This window comes from Bombus pyrosoma, linkage group LG2 (assembly GCF_014825855.1).
Source record: "Bombus pyrosoma isolate SC7728 linkage group LG2, ASM1482585v1, whole genome shotgun sequence".
In the NCBI taxonomy this organism is placed as follows: Eukaryota; Metazoa; Arthropoda; class Insecta; order Hymenoptera; family Apidae; genus Bombus; species Bombus pyrosoma.
In genome coordinates this window covers 15,332,175-15,348,089 of record NC_057771.1, presented here as the reverse complement: position 1 = coordinate 15,348,089, position 15,915 = coordinate 15,332,175, and the positions used below count along the sequence as shown (strand labels likewise).

At 35.1% G+C, this 15,915-nt stretch overlaps 1 protein-coding gene across 1 annotated transcript in view; it reads left to right on the top strand.

Moving 5' to 3' along the window:
• Positions 1-15,915, top strand: part of LOC122577231 — a 56,745-nt gene that overhangs the window by 33,709 nt on the left and 7,121 nt on the right. Inside the window, exons 3-6 of the mRNA XM_043748395.1 lie at positions 2,936-3,043; positions 3,537-3,701; positions 5,192-5,289; positions 13,320-13,479. Coding sequence (XP_043604330.1) covers positions 2,936-3,043; positions 3,537-3,701; positions 5,192-5,289; positions 13,320-13,479 — 531 coding nt within the window. The remainder of the gene's footprint in view (positions 1-2,935; positions 3,044-3,536; positions 3,702-5,191; positions 5,290-13,319; positions 13,480-15,915) is intronic.

Here is a 15,915-nt window from a genome sequence, read left to right as displayed (position 1 = left end):
ATCACTATTTTCAATTCTCTTACAAATTATTTCCACGATAGTCGTTTGAATTTTCAAACTTAAGATATACATCTTCGGCAAGAAATTGGCTCGGCGGTTTCCTTAAGTTCATTTGGGAATGACGGGCTTGATAATTAGTGGGAAAACGTAATCTGAACGCTTCTAACTTTCGAGGACTGGTGGTGGTGGTGGAGTGGACGACGAGATCTGGTCTTCGGGAACGCCGGCGAAGCGGAAAAGACGTTAATACGAATTGCAAGGAACGCGTGTTGAACGTTTCTTGCCCCAGTTACTCGATTTTTTCACACGTCGTGTGCGAATACGCGAGCGCGAGCCACAATGCCGTGACAAATTGCATTTTTGTTCGCGCGCCCTGATGAGCTTACGATTTTCGAGAGGAAACCAAACCAGGCCGCGAGCACACGAACCTGACACTATGTTCAACGTTTCGAAACATTCGCGTAAACTTGAGAATTAATTCGCTTCTTCCAAGTTATTGATTCGTATCGGCATTATTTCATAACAAAATTCCAAGTTGTCAAATTGAATGGGTCGTTTGAAGTTCTCGAATGATCCTTGTTAGGTTCCTCGAGCATCTCGATCAGATTTCAAGAAAATAGAGAAAGACAAAGATCTTACATAACGTTTTGTTTGGCTTCTTATTTTTACTTGCCTGAATAGTTACCTTTTTCTTTGTTATTTTTTGTTCATCAAACTACTAATTGGGATTTATTTATCGAATTAATCATTTAGATATTTATTCAATTAGTTTATTTAATTAAACGTAATTTAATTGAATTAATTAATAAATCGATGTTGAATGTTTGCGTGGAGTTTCGTTAATTTTGCTATACGATAAGAACGTTTCGTGGATGTATCTAGAATATTTGCAAGATTTTTGCGTGATTGGTGATCGTAGGGGGAAGAGAAAGTTTCCTGTCATTTTAACGAGATTAATATTGCTACGACTCGAGGATCTTAGACAAGTATTAGTGATTGTTTAATAACGAAGATGTCATGCACTTCGGTAAAACACAAACCAACAAAGTAGAATAGCAAGGGAGAGGTTAATGGTGAGATGCCAAGGGAAAGCGGATTGTCTATGTTAGTCACATTTTCCAGTCAATTTAACAGCAACTGTGTCTTTCTATAATTTCTGTGTTGCATGTTCGTGACTTTAGATCTTTCTGAGTGAATGTTAATAGAAATCTCATTTCATATTTTTCCATTATTCGTATAAAATATAATAAAATATAATAACCAATTAAATATTGATATAACAGCATTTTTTTCTGTTTCTTATATTTTACCATGTTAAATGTACGTCAAATTTTTACGAAAAGAAAACGGATAGAAAATAGAACACCACGAGCCAATTTTCATTTAAAGTTATCAACGCCCCAGATTTACACCTCAATGAAATGCCTCACTGTCACCTATCACGTTCCCAAATGTAACACCAAATGATAACGCTAAAACCGTCTGCAAAATATTCGCAGGAACATAGACTAATACATTATCCATCCATCATTTTCTCGACTGGAATCGCACCCTGTCTTCCGCAATTTTTAATCCGCCACCATTCATCGGTCATGTAACAAAGCAATAACAGCGGAAACCATATTTTGTCCTGTGAAATATCATACGATACATCGTTCAAAATTCGCCCAATACTAAACGCAATATCCTCCTATCAACGATCTTTTATCAAGGGCGAAGCAATTACATACTATCGAGTAGACATTACATAAAAAATTATATATCAATACATTTAAATTAGAATTTTTGGTACTGATAAGTCAAGAATATTCGAATAATTTGAAGCTTGACCATATCACACATACTACAGTATTACCTACTATACATACCAAATTTCAAAATTCTTTACATAAATTAGATTTCCTTAAATTATAAATTCTATAAAAATACGAATTTCTTCGTTTTAGTATTACAGTGCACAATATTGAATTTTTCATTAACCACGACAAAGTTCTATATGCTTTATATCTCAATCTGCTTTCAAGAAAGGCGATCTCTAAATTTTAAACGTTAGCGTATCACTGCACATTTTTGCCATTAAATGATAATATCGATTTCCATTCGACGACCCAGGATAGATCTGCCACTTTTATTCTAGCGACTTCTGAAAGAAAGAAAATGAACATGGCAGAAGAAAAGCAAACGCACGCAGTGTATAGGTCAACTTTATGGGCCGTTTGAACGGCAAAATGAGCAACGTGAAATTGCGGTTTTCAATTGTCCGTGCTCTCCTCGAGATCGTCGTCGAGATCACGTTCTCGCGACTAGGAACGTCGCTCTGCCGCTCGTTATCCGTCTTTTTTTCCTTCGCGGTCACGAGCTGCTCGAGTAGTTGCGTAATACTCGCGACCAGGAAGGATTTATCGGGTTGAAAATTTGTCGAGCTCAAACGAGTACGATAAAACCGATGACGAGTTGAATTTGTTATCGGTTTCGGAGACCGCGCCGTTTGCTCCCATGTTTTATGGTATCTACGTGCGTTAACTAGCTTGGACGCTGTGTCACTTACAGAGGGAACTGTGGCAACGCCTCAGTGACTTTCTGATCAAAGAGAATCTTGGGTCGTTACATCACAGAAACTGAGGACTTGTAGCTTCAACTTTGTGACAGTTGATCGCTGATGTTGAAACTAAAGTGAAAGAGAAGATGAAGATGTAGTTGTTATCTATGTTAGTTATGTTAAATACTTGTAATATATTCTAAAAATGAGTATTACAATTAATAAATTACACGAGCATTTGGTAAACGTTTGTAGCAAACGACTAAGTTCCAAGTGTTAAGGAGTCATGGAAAAACTGAGTATTTGAGACTAGGATATGAAAGAAAAGTGTTTTCGAATAGTCTTATATCATTTTACGGAAGATTATCAAACGTGATTTTACTTTTGATTTTACAGCTGGTTCGGCAGCCGAGAAAGGATACTTTGGTCCTTGGAGGCAATGCAAGCTTCTACTGTACGGTAGAGAAAGATGCGGCCAAGGGGTTTCCAGATTCCAGCCAGTGTGTGAGTTTATTTTAGATGTCATTGCCTACCTTACCTTCTGTAGTCAAAATCATTTTTCAAAAAAAAAAAAAAAAAGCAATTTTACAATAACATATAATATTTTCATTACGTATAATACAATTAATAGTTAAATGAATCTTATCTGTAATAAGAGAAAAGTATTATAAGATTCCTTCAGAAGAGTACATTCGATCATGTTTCCAATACCATGAAATAAGCCAAACGCTTCAACTGCTTATTCCAGCAGTCTGCTAACAAAACATAAAAATCCTTTTGCAAAAAGTCACAGAAGATTCACATTCGCAAACGAACGTCTTAATATTATACGTTCATCGATATTACCCATAAAATACGTAAATAAGCCATGGTAAAGTCTCCAAGACTCTGGTAACTTGGAAGTAATCTTTATCACGGAAATAATCCTTCTATCGAAGCAAATGGATCGTGGAAGACGACAAATCGAAAGTGACATAAAGGTTTTCTCTTTTTTCAGTGGCTGTGTGGGTGGCAGGATTAGCCGCTGCGGCCGCCTCTGCCCTTTTGGCGATCCTGGTCGGTCTTGCCGTGCTACAACTGGCGATGGCTTCCTCGGCGAAACGAGTTATTATTTCGTACAGCACTGCTCTGATAGGGAAAGTGGCTCTTGCCACATTGGCCAGTGAGTATTTCTAAGAATATAATCGTTCGAATTAATGCGATAATATTACCTACTATTTACCATTCAGTGCAATGATTAGACCGCAGATTTTTATATATAATTTTTTTTATATTTATAAACATATAATATATATAAATATATAACGTATTCTAAGTGCTCGTTATAATATTTAACAAACAAAATGTATCTAGGTTCTATTTTTGAAATTATATTTATAAAAACATGCATTTACATAGATATCTGCAGTCTAAGGATGTTTCGTATGCGCATATTATACCTTTAATGAATTAGGTTTTATTTAGAAGACTAAGCAAAAACATACGTTTTTACTGTTAATAGCTAATAAAAAATTTTTTATAACGAAAAATTCGATTCTGATAAGCTTAATTACGATGCGCTTGAAATTCTTCTTGATCATTTATATGTGGTTAACATTCGCTATTGATAAATATCAGATAATCAGGTTGCAAACAGGAAACTATCTTATGCAAGTTATCTGCAGATAACTCGTTTATAGTTGAGTTCCATTGAATAATTGATAATTGCGAAACTGGTCTTCGAAACGGGATTGTTTGAGTGAAGTAGGCGTGAATATTAATTAAGCGTGAAATATACGATATAATTAAATGGGAAAAGAGAAGCAACAAATGAAATTTGTTATTTGAGAATATTATAGATTGGAACGAAATAGTCGAATATATGGCATTGGGTAAATATTTCACTTTAATTGCAAACTGATTAGCACACGTGTCTGATACAGGTAGAACTTTATGATGGTCTGAATGGTTTCGTGGAAAATATAAATGGAAATGAATTTTAAGATTTATTTAATTATGGATATGTGCCTCAGTTTCATTTTCTACTCGCCGGTCTGTTTGTTTAATATGACTTTTTTTTCTTTCTACCCCCACAATTGCAATTAACGATATATTGATTACGTTTCGCGTCTTTATTTTCCGAGATTGCAACTTTCATTTGTATTTTTTACACATTTTAACGAGGTCGCATTACGTGTAGGGGAATTCGGTGTCTACGCGATTCTTTAAATTGTTATAATTTACAAAATTTCGGAACACGTGGAAATTGTAGAGCGTAATTCAGGCGGAGAAGTCCTTTTGCATCAGACAGTGTCGGAGAGTTTTGCAATAGGCTGACCACGGTAGGATTACCAGTCACTTGTCTACTTACTGGCCTACTTACCCTTAGATGAAGAATCGAATATCTGCGGTGGATCTTGTTGCTGTAAAGTGATACGCGTTAAACTCATAGATCGTGCAGTCGACCGCGTTTAATGAATGAATTTTTCCTCTTCGGTCAATGTTGCCTCTTCAAAAAAAAAAAAGGAAGATTGCAATTTTTTAAAAATATTTTAATCGTTAAACAACAAAATAATTCTTTGCTTACTGAATTGAAAAAATCTAGATACGTATTATGTACAAATATATTTTCTGTTTACGAAAAATTGTAGAGTATGAATATTTTTGTTCCAGCTTCCTTGGCAATCGTAGCAGCGAGTCTGTTTGCCCTACAAACCGATGACAGAGCTAGCAGCTTCGTTATCACGAGGGGAGAAGCGTTTTATATGCAGGTAAGCCTGCAAATCCTGTTTCTAAGTCTTTATTCATGTGCCTACAACCAGTTCACATACCAGATTTTGTTGAAAAAATATATTTTTAAATTTCCTGAAGAGAAATGGTTGAATATTTTAACAAGAGGTATTTCTCAGAGAAGTGTTTAAATTACAAGATAAAGCTCTCGCGTGTATTCGTGTTATTCAAGCTTTGAGCCAGTATTATCTATATATCTCTATAATAAGAGTTTTACTCTAATGCCTCCAACTCTGTTTTTACTACGTTTATACATATATGCAAATATATAGATTTTAATTCCAGCTTATATTTTTCTATGGAAATAATCTCATTTGTTATCCTCTATTCTTATCTCATTTCCATTACACTAAATTACTTTATGCAGTCAATTCTACTTTAACTATCGACTCATAGTGGTACACAGAGATGATTAGAATTGAAGAGATATGATGGAAATAAATACACATATGCGTATAACTATTATATAAATATTTATGGAAATTTATATTCTTATGAATATTTAGGTTACGATTGTCTATTGCGTATTTTTTCATATCAAAATTAATATTTCCACTCATTTGCACAGATTTTTAATCTAAAACCAACCAGTGTAATAACAAGTTTGGTCATTCAATCACTTCAATTCACTGTCACAGCTGCTTCAATTCTGCGATTCCTTCGTTCTCCTTCGATTAAATTTCTTTAGCTTTTTTTCCAAAATTTCCTCTCCACAACCTCTTCAAATCTCCGTTTCGTTCGTGCTGATAAATTAGCCTGAAACTTTCACCAGCGTAATTTTCCTCGAGACCGATTAACTCGTCCATCGAGCTAGTTTCCTTCTGGATCCTTCTCATTAGCATAGTACACTTAACGAGGGAAACTACAGACCGCTGCTGTTCCTCCACGATTTTTCGATGGAGCACGTTGCCTCTTCGTCGAAACCTGTTGCTCCTATCTGAAAGGAAGTGAAACCGTTGTACGTTCACCTGTCGAGGAACTAGGCTCTCGTTGTCTCGATAGTAGAACATGATTTACCGTGACAATTTCCTGACGAAGCCACTCGAGGACAGATGCTGTGACTCTGTGGACAGATTAGCCTTGGTCCCGTGGCTTTTCTGAACAAATGCTGCCTTGCACTTATGGTTACACGTGATAAAGCTGATCTTAGTTCTTGTAAGTGTTCGCTATGTTATATCGAAGCAGACGTGTGCCGCAGGATATTTTAGTATTTCATATATGGTAGGGGAAACTAATTATTGGAATATTGCGCTGAAACACGAGTAACAGCTTGGCGTTTAATATTAAGAGGGGTTCTTGGATTTGTTAAAGTAATTGTATTTACACAGGGCAGTCTGTAACAGCTAGTATAATTGGATACAGAGTGATTCTACGTGATAAAAATAAGACAAGAACATGAAATAACATTTTTTCATATGACGCTTCGTTTCCGAGAAAATCGTGTGTGAAAATTTATCAAGTCTATTTAAAGTTGGCCAAGTGCAGACGAGGTAAAATAAAATTCTTCCCATTATTTTCAAGAAAATAAAGTTTGAAGAACTTTAGGAACGTTAAGAACTTGTCTGGTACACGCGAACGATACGAAACGTTTTAAATTTATTTTTCTCGGAAAGAAAGCCTTTTATCAAAAATTATATTTTTTTACTTATCTACTACATGTCTTACTTATCTTCGCATGTATGTCGATTATTTACTCTTGTTCAGTCTGGGATTAGTAAAAAGCTTAAGCATATTTGAGAAATTTTCAAGCTCGATTTTCTTGGAAGCGAAATATCATATGAAAAAATTTGATTTTATATTTTCATCGTGTTTTTCCACGTAGAATCAGTCAATAGCACCACCAGTTACGGATTATCTTGAATATTACATATGGAACCTCTTGTACAGAGATTAACCAACACGTAATATCAGCGAATTGACAATTAAAAAGTTATTTTTGCACTATGATCTTTTTTCTTTGACGAAAAATAATAAAAACTTGAAAATTACGTCATTAATTGATTCGTAGACTCATTAACGATGGTACACACCGATAGCCTTTTTATTTGTAGATAGAAAACTCCGTGGTTTATCGACGTTAAAACGAAACTGGTACGAATTTGCATGTAGCATAATGATGTCGACTTGTAGAAATATTGCGGTTATTGGAACACCGCAAGAGATAAGGATGATGATGACGATACGCCTCGACTATCCATCGGTATATCGTAACATCGTACCGATGCGTCGAGTTTCTCTTTGGCTGCAGCCAAGTTATTAGAACAGTAATCAATGGAATGACAAATGTATTTAGGTAGGAAATTCCGACTTCTTTTCACCGTTTTCCACGGTACACTTAAGTCTTGAAGTGACATTTGAGACGGTCGGCGTATATAATTTTATGAAAGTTCTAGAGAAACTTATGGTGATTCCTTACTTTCGTATTTAAATGTAGTGGCTACATTATATTTAAAAAAAAAAACTGAGTTGAAAACATGTTATTTAGGAAATATTGTTTTTTATAGAAAAATAAATGTTAGATAAATTGGATATCAAATATTGGAATATTTGAACAATTTAGAATTCCTCCGATATTACAACAGAGATTGACAATATGAACATTTTTATTTGGCTTTATCTTTCCGATAAAAGATTAAAGATAAGAAAGAGGAACGTGCGCTCCTCTAAATAATTTTACAGCTATTTATCAGTCATCTCGTTTTCGAAAGAAATCTTTTAAATTCAAACGACGTCGTTGCAAATATTAAAATTGCCGATCAATCGTATTATGAAAGTTTATCCAGTGCACAGGATACCAGAAAATAATTTCACTCGAAAGAATTGGAGGAAAAATAAAAAGAAACTTATCCCATACAACAGGAAGGAAGCATCGTTCGTCGCTCAAAAGTCTCTAAAAATCTACACGCAAGAATCGGAAACAGTGTCTCTTAACAAGATTACGTAATATCACACTGACGTAATCATTGTTTCCGACAACATATCGTAATTAGATACTCGTTAACCATTATCATTCTTCTTGGCTCAACTGGAATTATACTTATCGCAGTACATTTACTATCTACCTATATGCATTGAATAATTTCCACGTTAAATCCAATTAATGCGCGACCGATTTTCTATCTGGTGGATCGAGTCGATGCCACAGAAATCGATCGTTCTACTGATAATCGTACGGCATGTTTCAAATATACGTATCATATTGAAATAAATGTATGTACATACGTAATATGTGTACCGTACGCAGATTCCAAACGAGGTGTGAAACGTATACGCGAGTCGCGCACGATCGAGGAATTAAATACTTAAAGGCCACCTGATCAGAAACAGCTCGCAGGTGTTTCGTTAAGCCCCCCGCAGGGGCTTAGTTAGTATGTGTCAGAGCACCCACGACTGTTGGACACTTTAAAAACAATGAGACGACATTGGCGGACCTTCAGTGAACGTTTTGGCGCGGATCGTTTGCCAGCAACGTGCGTCCCCGTTCCTTCGTTTTACCATACAACTTTTCCACGATCGTGTTCGCGGCCTACGAACTTTAGCAGTGATTTCTGTTCCCGTTTCTTCCTTGAAATTACTTTATTTTAACGAGAGAGAAATCGACAGAGAATTTATATTCCATAATTTTGGTGTAATTCGATTAAGTTTGATCAGCGCATTCATCTTTTATTGACCGAGCTGTTGTTCGACGTGTAGAATAGAGTTTTTGTCGATCAGTTTTCTGAATGTCGACAAACTTCCAGCGAGTGTTTGGCGTGTTAATTTGTTAATTGAGATCCAATAGACAAGTAGATATGCGGTGATTTTAGAGATTCTTTTTTTATTTTTCATTATTAACAGGCTATTAACGAACGTGTGTATCAAGCGTATGCAAAATAATTTTCAAGAAACGAGATCGCGATTCGGAGCAGCCTCATCGCAAAAACGTAAAGCGTTTCGTAAGGATTGTTGTGTTTCATAGCGAAAGTTGTTAAACAGGTTGCCATTCGGTAGCTAGCTACGATGAAACACGAGATCGAGACGCGTTATCTATCGATACTGTTGCACGATTGATCAGTGATACGGCTCGCGTGATCGGTGGACGTTAACCTTAAGGCGAACATCTTCTTCGATCTATGTTCACCGATTAATTCAAAGACTATATAAAATTTCTAATTATGATAATCTATCGCTTCGAAATCGCTTCATCAAACTTTTGAAAACTTCTCCTAAACAAAACTTACACAGTTAAATCTATAGAAGAAATTTCTATTATAAAAGAAGTTCTTAATTCTTCGATTAAAAGAAAGTGGAAAGAAGAATGGAGCGAAAGTCGAGAATGAAAAGTTACGAATGTTAAAGGACATGGAACCGTCATATTCGTGAATATAAAACTGTGTTGTGTGAAACGTATGAAGTTTTTTATGAAATACACTTTATCCGTGTTACGTGACGATCGCCACACGGGTGTACTATAGTACTGGTTGCAAGATGATGGAAAAGAAGAGACGCAGCCTTCTGAGAGAGGCCAAGGACGAGATCGAGCTGGATAAAATGAACAAACAGAAACAGGGCAAGGTAAAATCAAGCCGCGATTTATAACGATGTAAAGTTAAGCTATGGGGATTTCACATTCGCCGGAAGTGCGTTTGGTATTCTACGATCGTCGAGATTCTATAGTTTGACCTTTTTTTTTATAGTTTTTTGTGAGATATAGGAGACGTTTATTTTTTGTCCGTGACATTGGCGGAAAATGAGATTAAGCTTTTTGTTGGAGAAGAAGAAAGATACCAAATTATATTGGGACAATTATCATAATCGGTAATAACTGTAGGTTTGTGTTGTTCGTTGAATTAGATAATTTGTGAAAAGGTTCACATTCAGAAATTTAGCAAAAAGGAAAAGTAATTTATTTGTGTAAAATCAATAAAAAGCTTTTTGTTGGAGAAGAAGAAAGATACCAAATTATATTGGGACAATTATCGTAATCGGTAATAACTGTAGGTTTGTGTTGTTCGTTGAATTAGATAATTTGTGAAGAGGTTCACATTCAGGAATTTAGGAAAAATGGAAAAGTAATTTATTTGTGTAAAATCAATAAAAAGCTTTTTGTTGGAGAAGAAGAAAGATACCAAATAGTATTGGAACAATTATCGTAATTGATAATAACTGTAGGTTTGTTTTGTTCGTTGAATTAGATAATTTGTGAAGAGGTTCACATTCAGGAATTTAGGAAAAATGGAAAAGTAATTTATTTGTGTAAAATCAATAAAAAGCTTTTTGTTGGAGAAGAAGAAAGATACCAAATAGTATTGGAACAATTATCGTAATCGGTAATAACTGTAGGTTTGTTTTGTTCGTTGAATTAGATAATTTGTGAAGAGGTTCACATTCAGGAATTTAGGAAAAATGGAAAAGTAATTTATTTGTATAAAATTAATATTTTATTGAATAATACCGAGTAATTTCCTAATTGTTGTTTTGAAGAATTTGCTTATTTCAATTGCGAATTTCTCGGAGCATTTCTTTCAGATTTTGGAAATATTAGAAATCCCGTCATAAAAACGTTTTACGAGGAGGAGAATAAAAGAAAAAAATAGAAAGGAAGATAATAGAATAAAAATAATAGTAGTGGAGTCGATTGGATGGAGTTGAAGGTTCGAGTTAAGATCCCACATTTTTCACCTCTGTTTCATTGAAAGATACGATCTAATGTTCCTATAGAAAACCGACGTTCCTTTATATTACAATAATAATACCGTATACATTTTTGTCTCGAATTGATACATTCAATCTTTTCCTTTCACAAAATATGGAATATTCGAAATATAATAAAATACATTGACTGTTGAAAACGTTACGTACTTTTTACATAAATATTGAAAAGCTCGGCAGAATTCGTATTGTATCAATGAAAATTGTACGTTTCTTAATAAGAAAAGAATAAATTTGAAAATGTGGTAAAATTAGCATATAAATGTTTTTTAACACTCGAAGAAGAAATATGAAAATTTAGTCTTGACGCCAATAACAACGCCCTTTTTACCTTTCCACGCGAACTTAACAAAAGAAAGTCAGAGTTTGTATCGTAGAGTAATTGTTGGTGAATACAACTTGGATGTAAAGAGGCAGAGGGTCTACCCTTATCTTATTGAGCGGAGAAAAACTGGCGAGGAAACTAAAATCTTTCCCTCGCAAGGGAAGAAATAATCGTTAGGAAATTTTTTTTGCAATTTTCAAAAAGTGTGTCACCTCCGATCTGTACTATTTTTATTTCTTTTACGAATTGAACAATTCTCTTAGACGCTTAAAGAATAATTCTGCCGCGTCGTTCGATAAATAGAATAGAATATAAAATAGAATATAAAGTAGAATGTAAAGTATACACCAGCGATTGTATTGAAAAATAAATTCATATTATGTTATGTGATTCACATTCAAATATAAAATATTTTATTAAAATAAAGTACAGGTTTCCTACGATCTCGAGGAAGCACGTACGAAGTCTAAAATCCCCTTGCGAGCATCCCCTAATACCATGGCTTTATTTCACCAGCTTGATCTCTGTAGTCTCTTCCTGCGTACAAAATTTAACCGTGCTTCGACATTTTTTCATTCGCTCCTTAATGAATGACAGTGCTACGCGTGGGCTGATAAATAAATCCCAGAGGGGGCAGCGTTTGTTAATCAAATTGTCACCAGACCGTATATTTGGTTTTCCCGTTTCCTCTTTCCTTTTCCTCGGGCGTAGGTCGATATGGTGGAAAGGCACAACGGAAGCTAAAGAAACAACGGTGAATTAATTATTGCGGTGAAACAATGGCTTCCCTGCGTCTTTTGTACATCTTAATTAAATCCCCTGTTTTCTTCCACCTTTTCTATGTTCTTTCTGCGTTCCCACCCTCCTCCGTCCTTTTTCCTACGTTCAATGATCGAGTGTATTTCACAACAAGAGACAACAACATCAGTTAGCTACATGAAAACGAACTGTTTAACGTGCTGAAAACAAGCATTCCGTATAGAACAATATGGACGAACCTTACGGATTTTAGAACAATGGGAACGTATGACGTCCAGGTGGACGAATTAATGCATCACTGTTGCAATTACTGGATAATACTGATGTAATTAATGAATTAGAACACTTTAGTATTGGTAAATTTTGGCGCGACAGTATCGAAAAATTAATTGTACGTCGTGGTGCTGTGGATTGAAGGAAGTTTTTTCTTGCGATTAATGAAATATTTTTTAGTTTTTTTCCTGGGTAATATATATCCTAATGATGTCAGCGTTTTGATAATTTTTGTTTACAAAAGTTCTTCAAAGTAATATAGGTAATTTATTTTTATGAATAATTTATTGAAAAATAAATCATGTCAGAGGAAATGTTTTTAAAAATATTATATGCAATTCAGCCTTGTTTGTTCGTGGTAATCGTTAATTTATTGGTATTCTTCTGACAAAATTTCAATAATTATGCGGCTTAGAATTGTCCACGATAACGAACTCGCTTCATTGATAATGAGCGTGCATAATCGATGCTCCATCAGACTGCAAACTTTCGGTACGATAATTGCGAGTATTTGCGTTAATTGTTGGACGTCGTATTTATCGTGCTTTTTATGTTTCAATGCTCTTCTGATTTCATCGAAATATTTATCAAGAATTATCGGCACAAGCAACCGTGCGTTTATCCGATGAACCGAAGTTTAATTTTTTTGGGGAATAATTTTACGGTGAATCGGCTACGACAGGAAACTTATGCTCGCTTTATAAATTCTCTCGATCTATTAATCACCACGATCTATTTTCCTAAGAGAAAATGAAATTTTATTTTAGAATGTTTTGTAAAAATCGTAGCAAATTTGGTCTCCGTAATCATGAATTCGAATAATGCAAGATATACATATTAAATAATAATTTACGATAATACTACGTTTAAAGTTAAGAAATAATTTATCTAATCAATCGTTCAGATATACATGGTTAGTTTGAAACTTTCATCAACCAAAGGATATGAAACTTATTGTTACAGTTGGCTGCTATCGCTTTGAACTTTGGTGTGCTGGTCACCGCAGTATATGAAGGTATTTATGCTCGACGAGGCGGTGATCCGACGAAGATTAGGGTTGTCGGTGATCCTCGTGCAGCTACCATAAATAATCCTGGCTACCGGGAACATCAACCCACGAATGGTAAGTTCGCTAGACACGTGATCCCTATTTAATTACTAAACTACTCCGCTTAATTAATTTTTTTTTCTGATCCCGTCTAAATCTAAAATTATAATGATCAACCGTACAATAGCGAAAAAACTATTGACGTTAACCACGAGCCTATTTATAGAAAAATAATATATTGGAACTAGTTTAATAAAGAAATCAAAATTTCATAAATTGTAAATTGCGCAAAATACCGAATATTCTTTCTTCTGCGTTTATTCGCATTTCAAGGCCACGTGTCTAAAACCTCTGTCACAATCGTATCGTCGCGAGGAAGATTTCGTGAGGAGCAATAATACTTCATAACAAAGGACGAAGTCTTACAAAATGTATGGAGTGCGTGTATGGCATGGCAAAACGAAGTCGATCGAATTTTAGTATTCATTTTTGTGTGAATGATACGTGAAGAAGTTCAGTAATTTGCTTATTCGTGTCGAAGGGAATCGGTAGACGCGGTAAGTAATGCGAGCAATTTGACACGATTTCAAAATTCTTGGAAGCTTGTGGATATTGCATTGTGAAATTGGAAATTTTCGTAAGGCTCGCAAGTCATCGATATCGACTCGCAGACATTTTTTAACATCGACTCGTATCGAAACTTTCCACCAGCGAATTTACAAGCTTCCATACTAAATTCTGGAATTAAATAATGTTGAAATATTAAATTTCACGATATCAAATGATAGATCACTGTAGAGATTCGTTTGAAACATTTTACTAACTACAATTGCTATTCGTTCCGATTTATGGCTATTTGAATTCAACCTCTATATCATATCGTGAAGAGCGTCAGTAATTTATTTATATGATACCCCAGGGATATCATACTATGATACTAAATAGACTTGTTGCCTGTAGTTTTGCGTCTCTTCGTTCGTCTTCTTAATTTCAGTTCTACGCTTCATTTAAATTTCACATCACGAAATTAGAATTCCTACCGCGTATTAAAAAGAAATCTGTTTGAGGTAGCGCAGCAAGCGACATTCGTCCATTTAACACTTTTATATCGCATTTGATAAACACTTGTCATAAGATTTTTTCCCACGTGCGATGTTACTCAATTTTCTACGAAACAGAGAGAAAGCTCTTAGCTCTCAGCTGGAAGGCAAAGCTTTTCCCTTATCGGAATATTATTAATGTGGTTAACGAGGCAACATATCCATTTAGTTCCTAATAGCTTCGCTTCGGTGCACAATTTCGAACGGGTTACGTTCAAGGTTACGCGTCAACCAAACGAAACAGTACATTTTGTACCTGGTTTCCATGAATATTTCAAATTTAGGAATTAACATATTACGTGTAAATTGCAATTTTGGACCACCTATTACATTTTCTATTTCATTGAAGATAAAATGAGATCAGGATTTTTCTCTTAAAAGATACTCGAGGTATTTTTAACAAATCTTCGGGGATATTTTCATTGTAGAAAGGGTTTTACAAAATGATCCAAGCTTGCAAAACTTGCAAGCAAATGAACCGATGTTTCAGTTCCCCTTTTTAAACGTTTCTAAAGAGGGTTTCTCAAGCAAGATAAAACTTAAACATCTTCGTGCGATGCTTGATCTGCTGGAATCGAGTGAAGACGTTCTTCAGGTTCCTCGCTTGTGGGAGAATGTTGCTGCGTGGCTGGAAGTCGAAGGACCTTCGCCTAACAGCTGATGGAAACTCAATATGCCCGAGAAATGTGTTCGGATGTGAAACGCGGTGAAACGTGACGGGAAGTCAAGGTGAAGGGAGCAAATAGAGAGATCGTACGCGAGGGATCAGAGAAATAAAAAATAACGAGGGAGAACTTTCAAACTTGCAAAACTTGCGAAGAAAAGGGACAACGAGCGAAGTTTCAGAGAGAAAGAACTAAACTGTAGCACGAAACATGGTGTCACAGTAGGAACGAAGCGCAAATAATAGAAGGAAAACTAACTGCTAAAGAAACAAATAAACAGACACGAGGAGGAATCGAATAGAAGGAAAGCGAGGAAATATTTGCTCGTATCTCAAATGAAAAGATAGTGATTAAAATTTAGGGGGAATAAATTAAACGGATGCTGCATGCAAAAAGAATCTTCTTTTTACAAGATACTTTACAAATTAAACAAATGCTACTGCAGTTTGTGAATTCTGTATACATCTCAATTTGCCTCTCGTTTCGACCAGCAAAAGTGATTTGTCGCGTTTTAAAAAATTCTTCGGCATGAAATTTCCATATTCTCCTTCGACCTGGGAACTTTTTATCGATAGGAAAATGTGATGGAATCGAAAATAATACGATAAAGTTAAAGTACATAAATGAGAAATTACAGTTACTTATTCATACGTGTGCGATGTTAAAGCGCTTAGAAAGATTAAAAAAAAAAAAGAAAAAGGAAAAGGAAAGATATCGAAGGCCATAGAAGAAAGGATGGACACGGA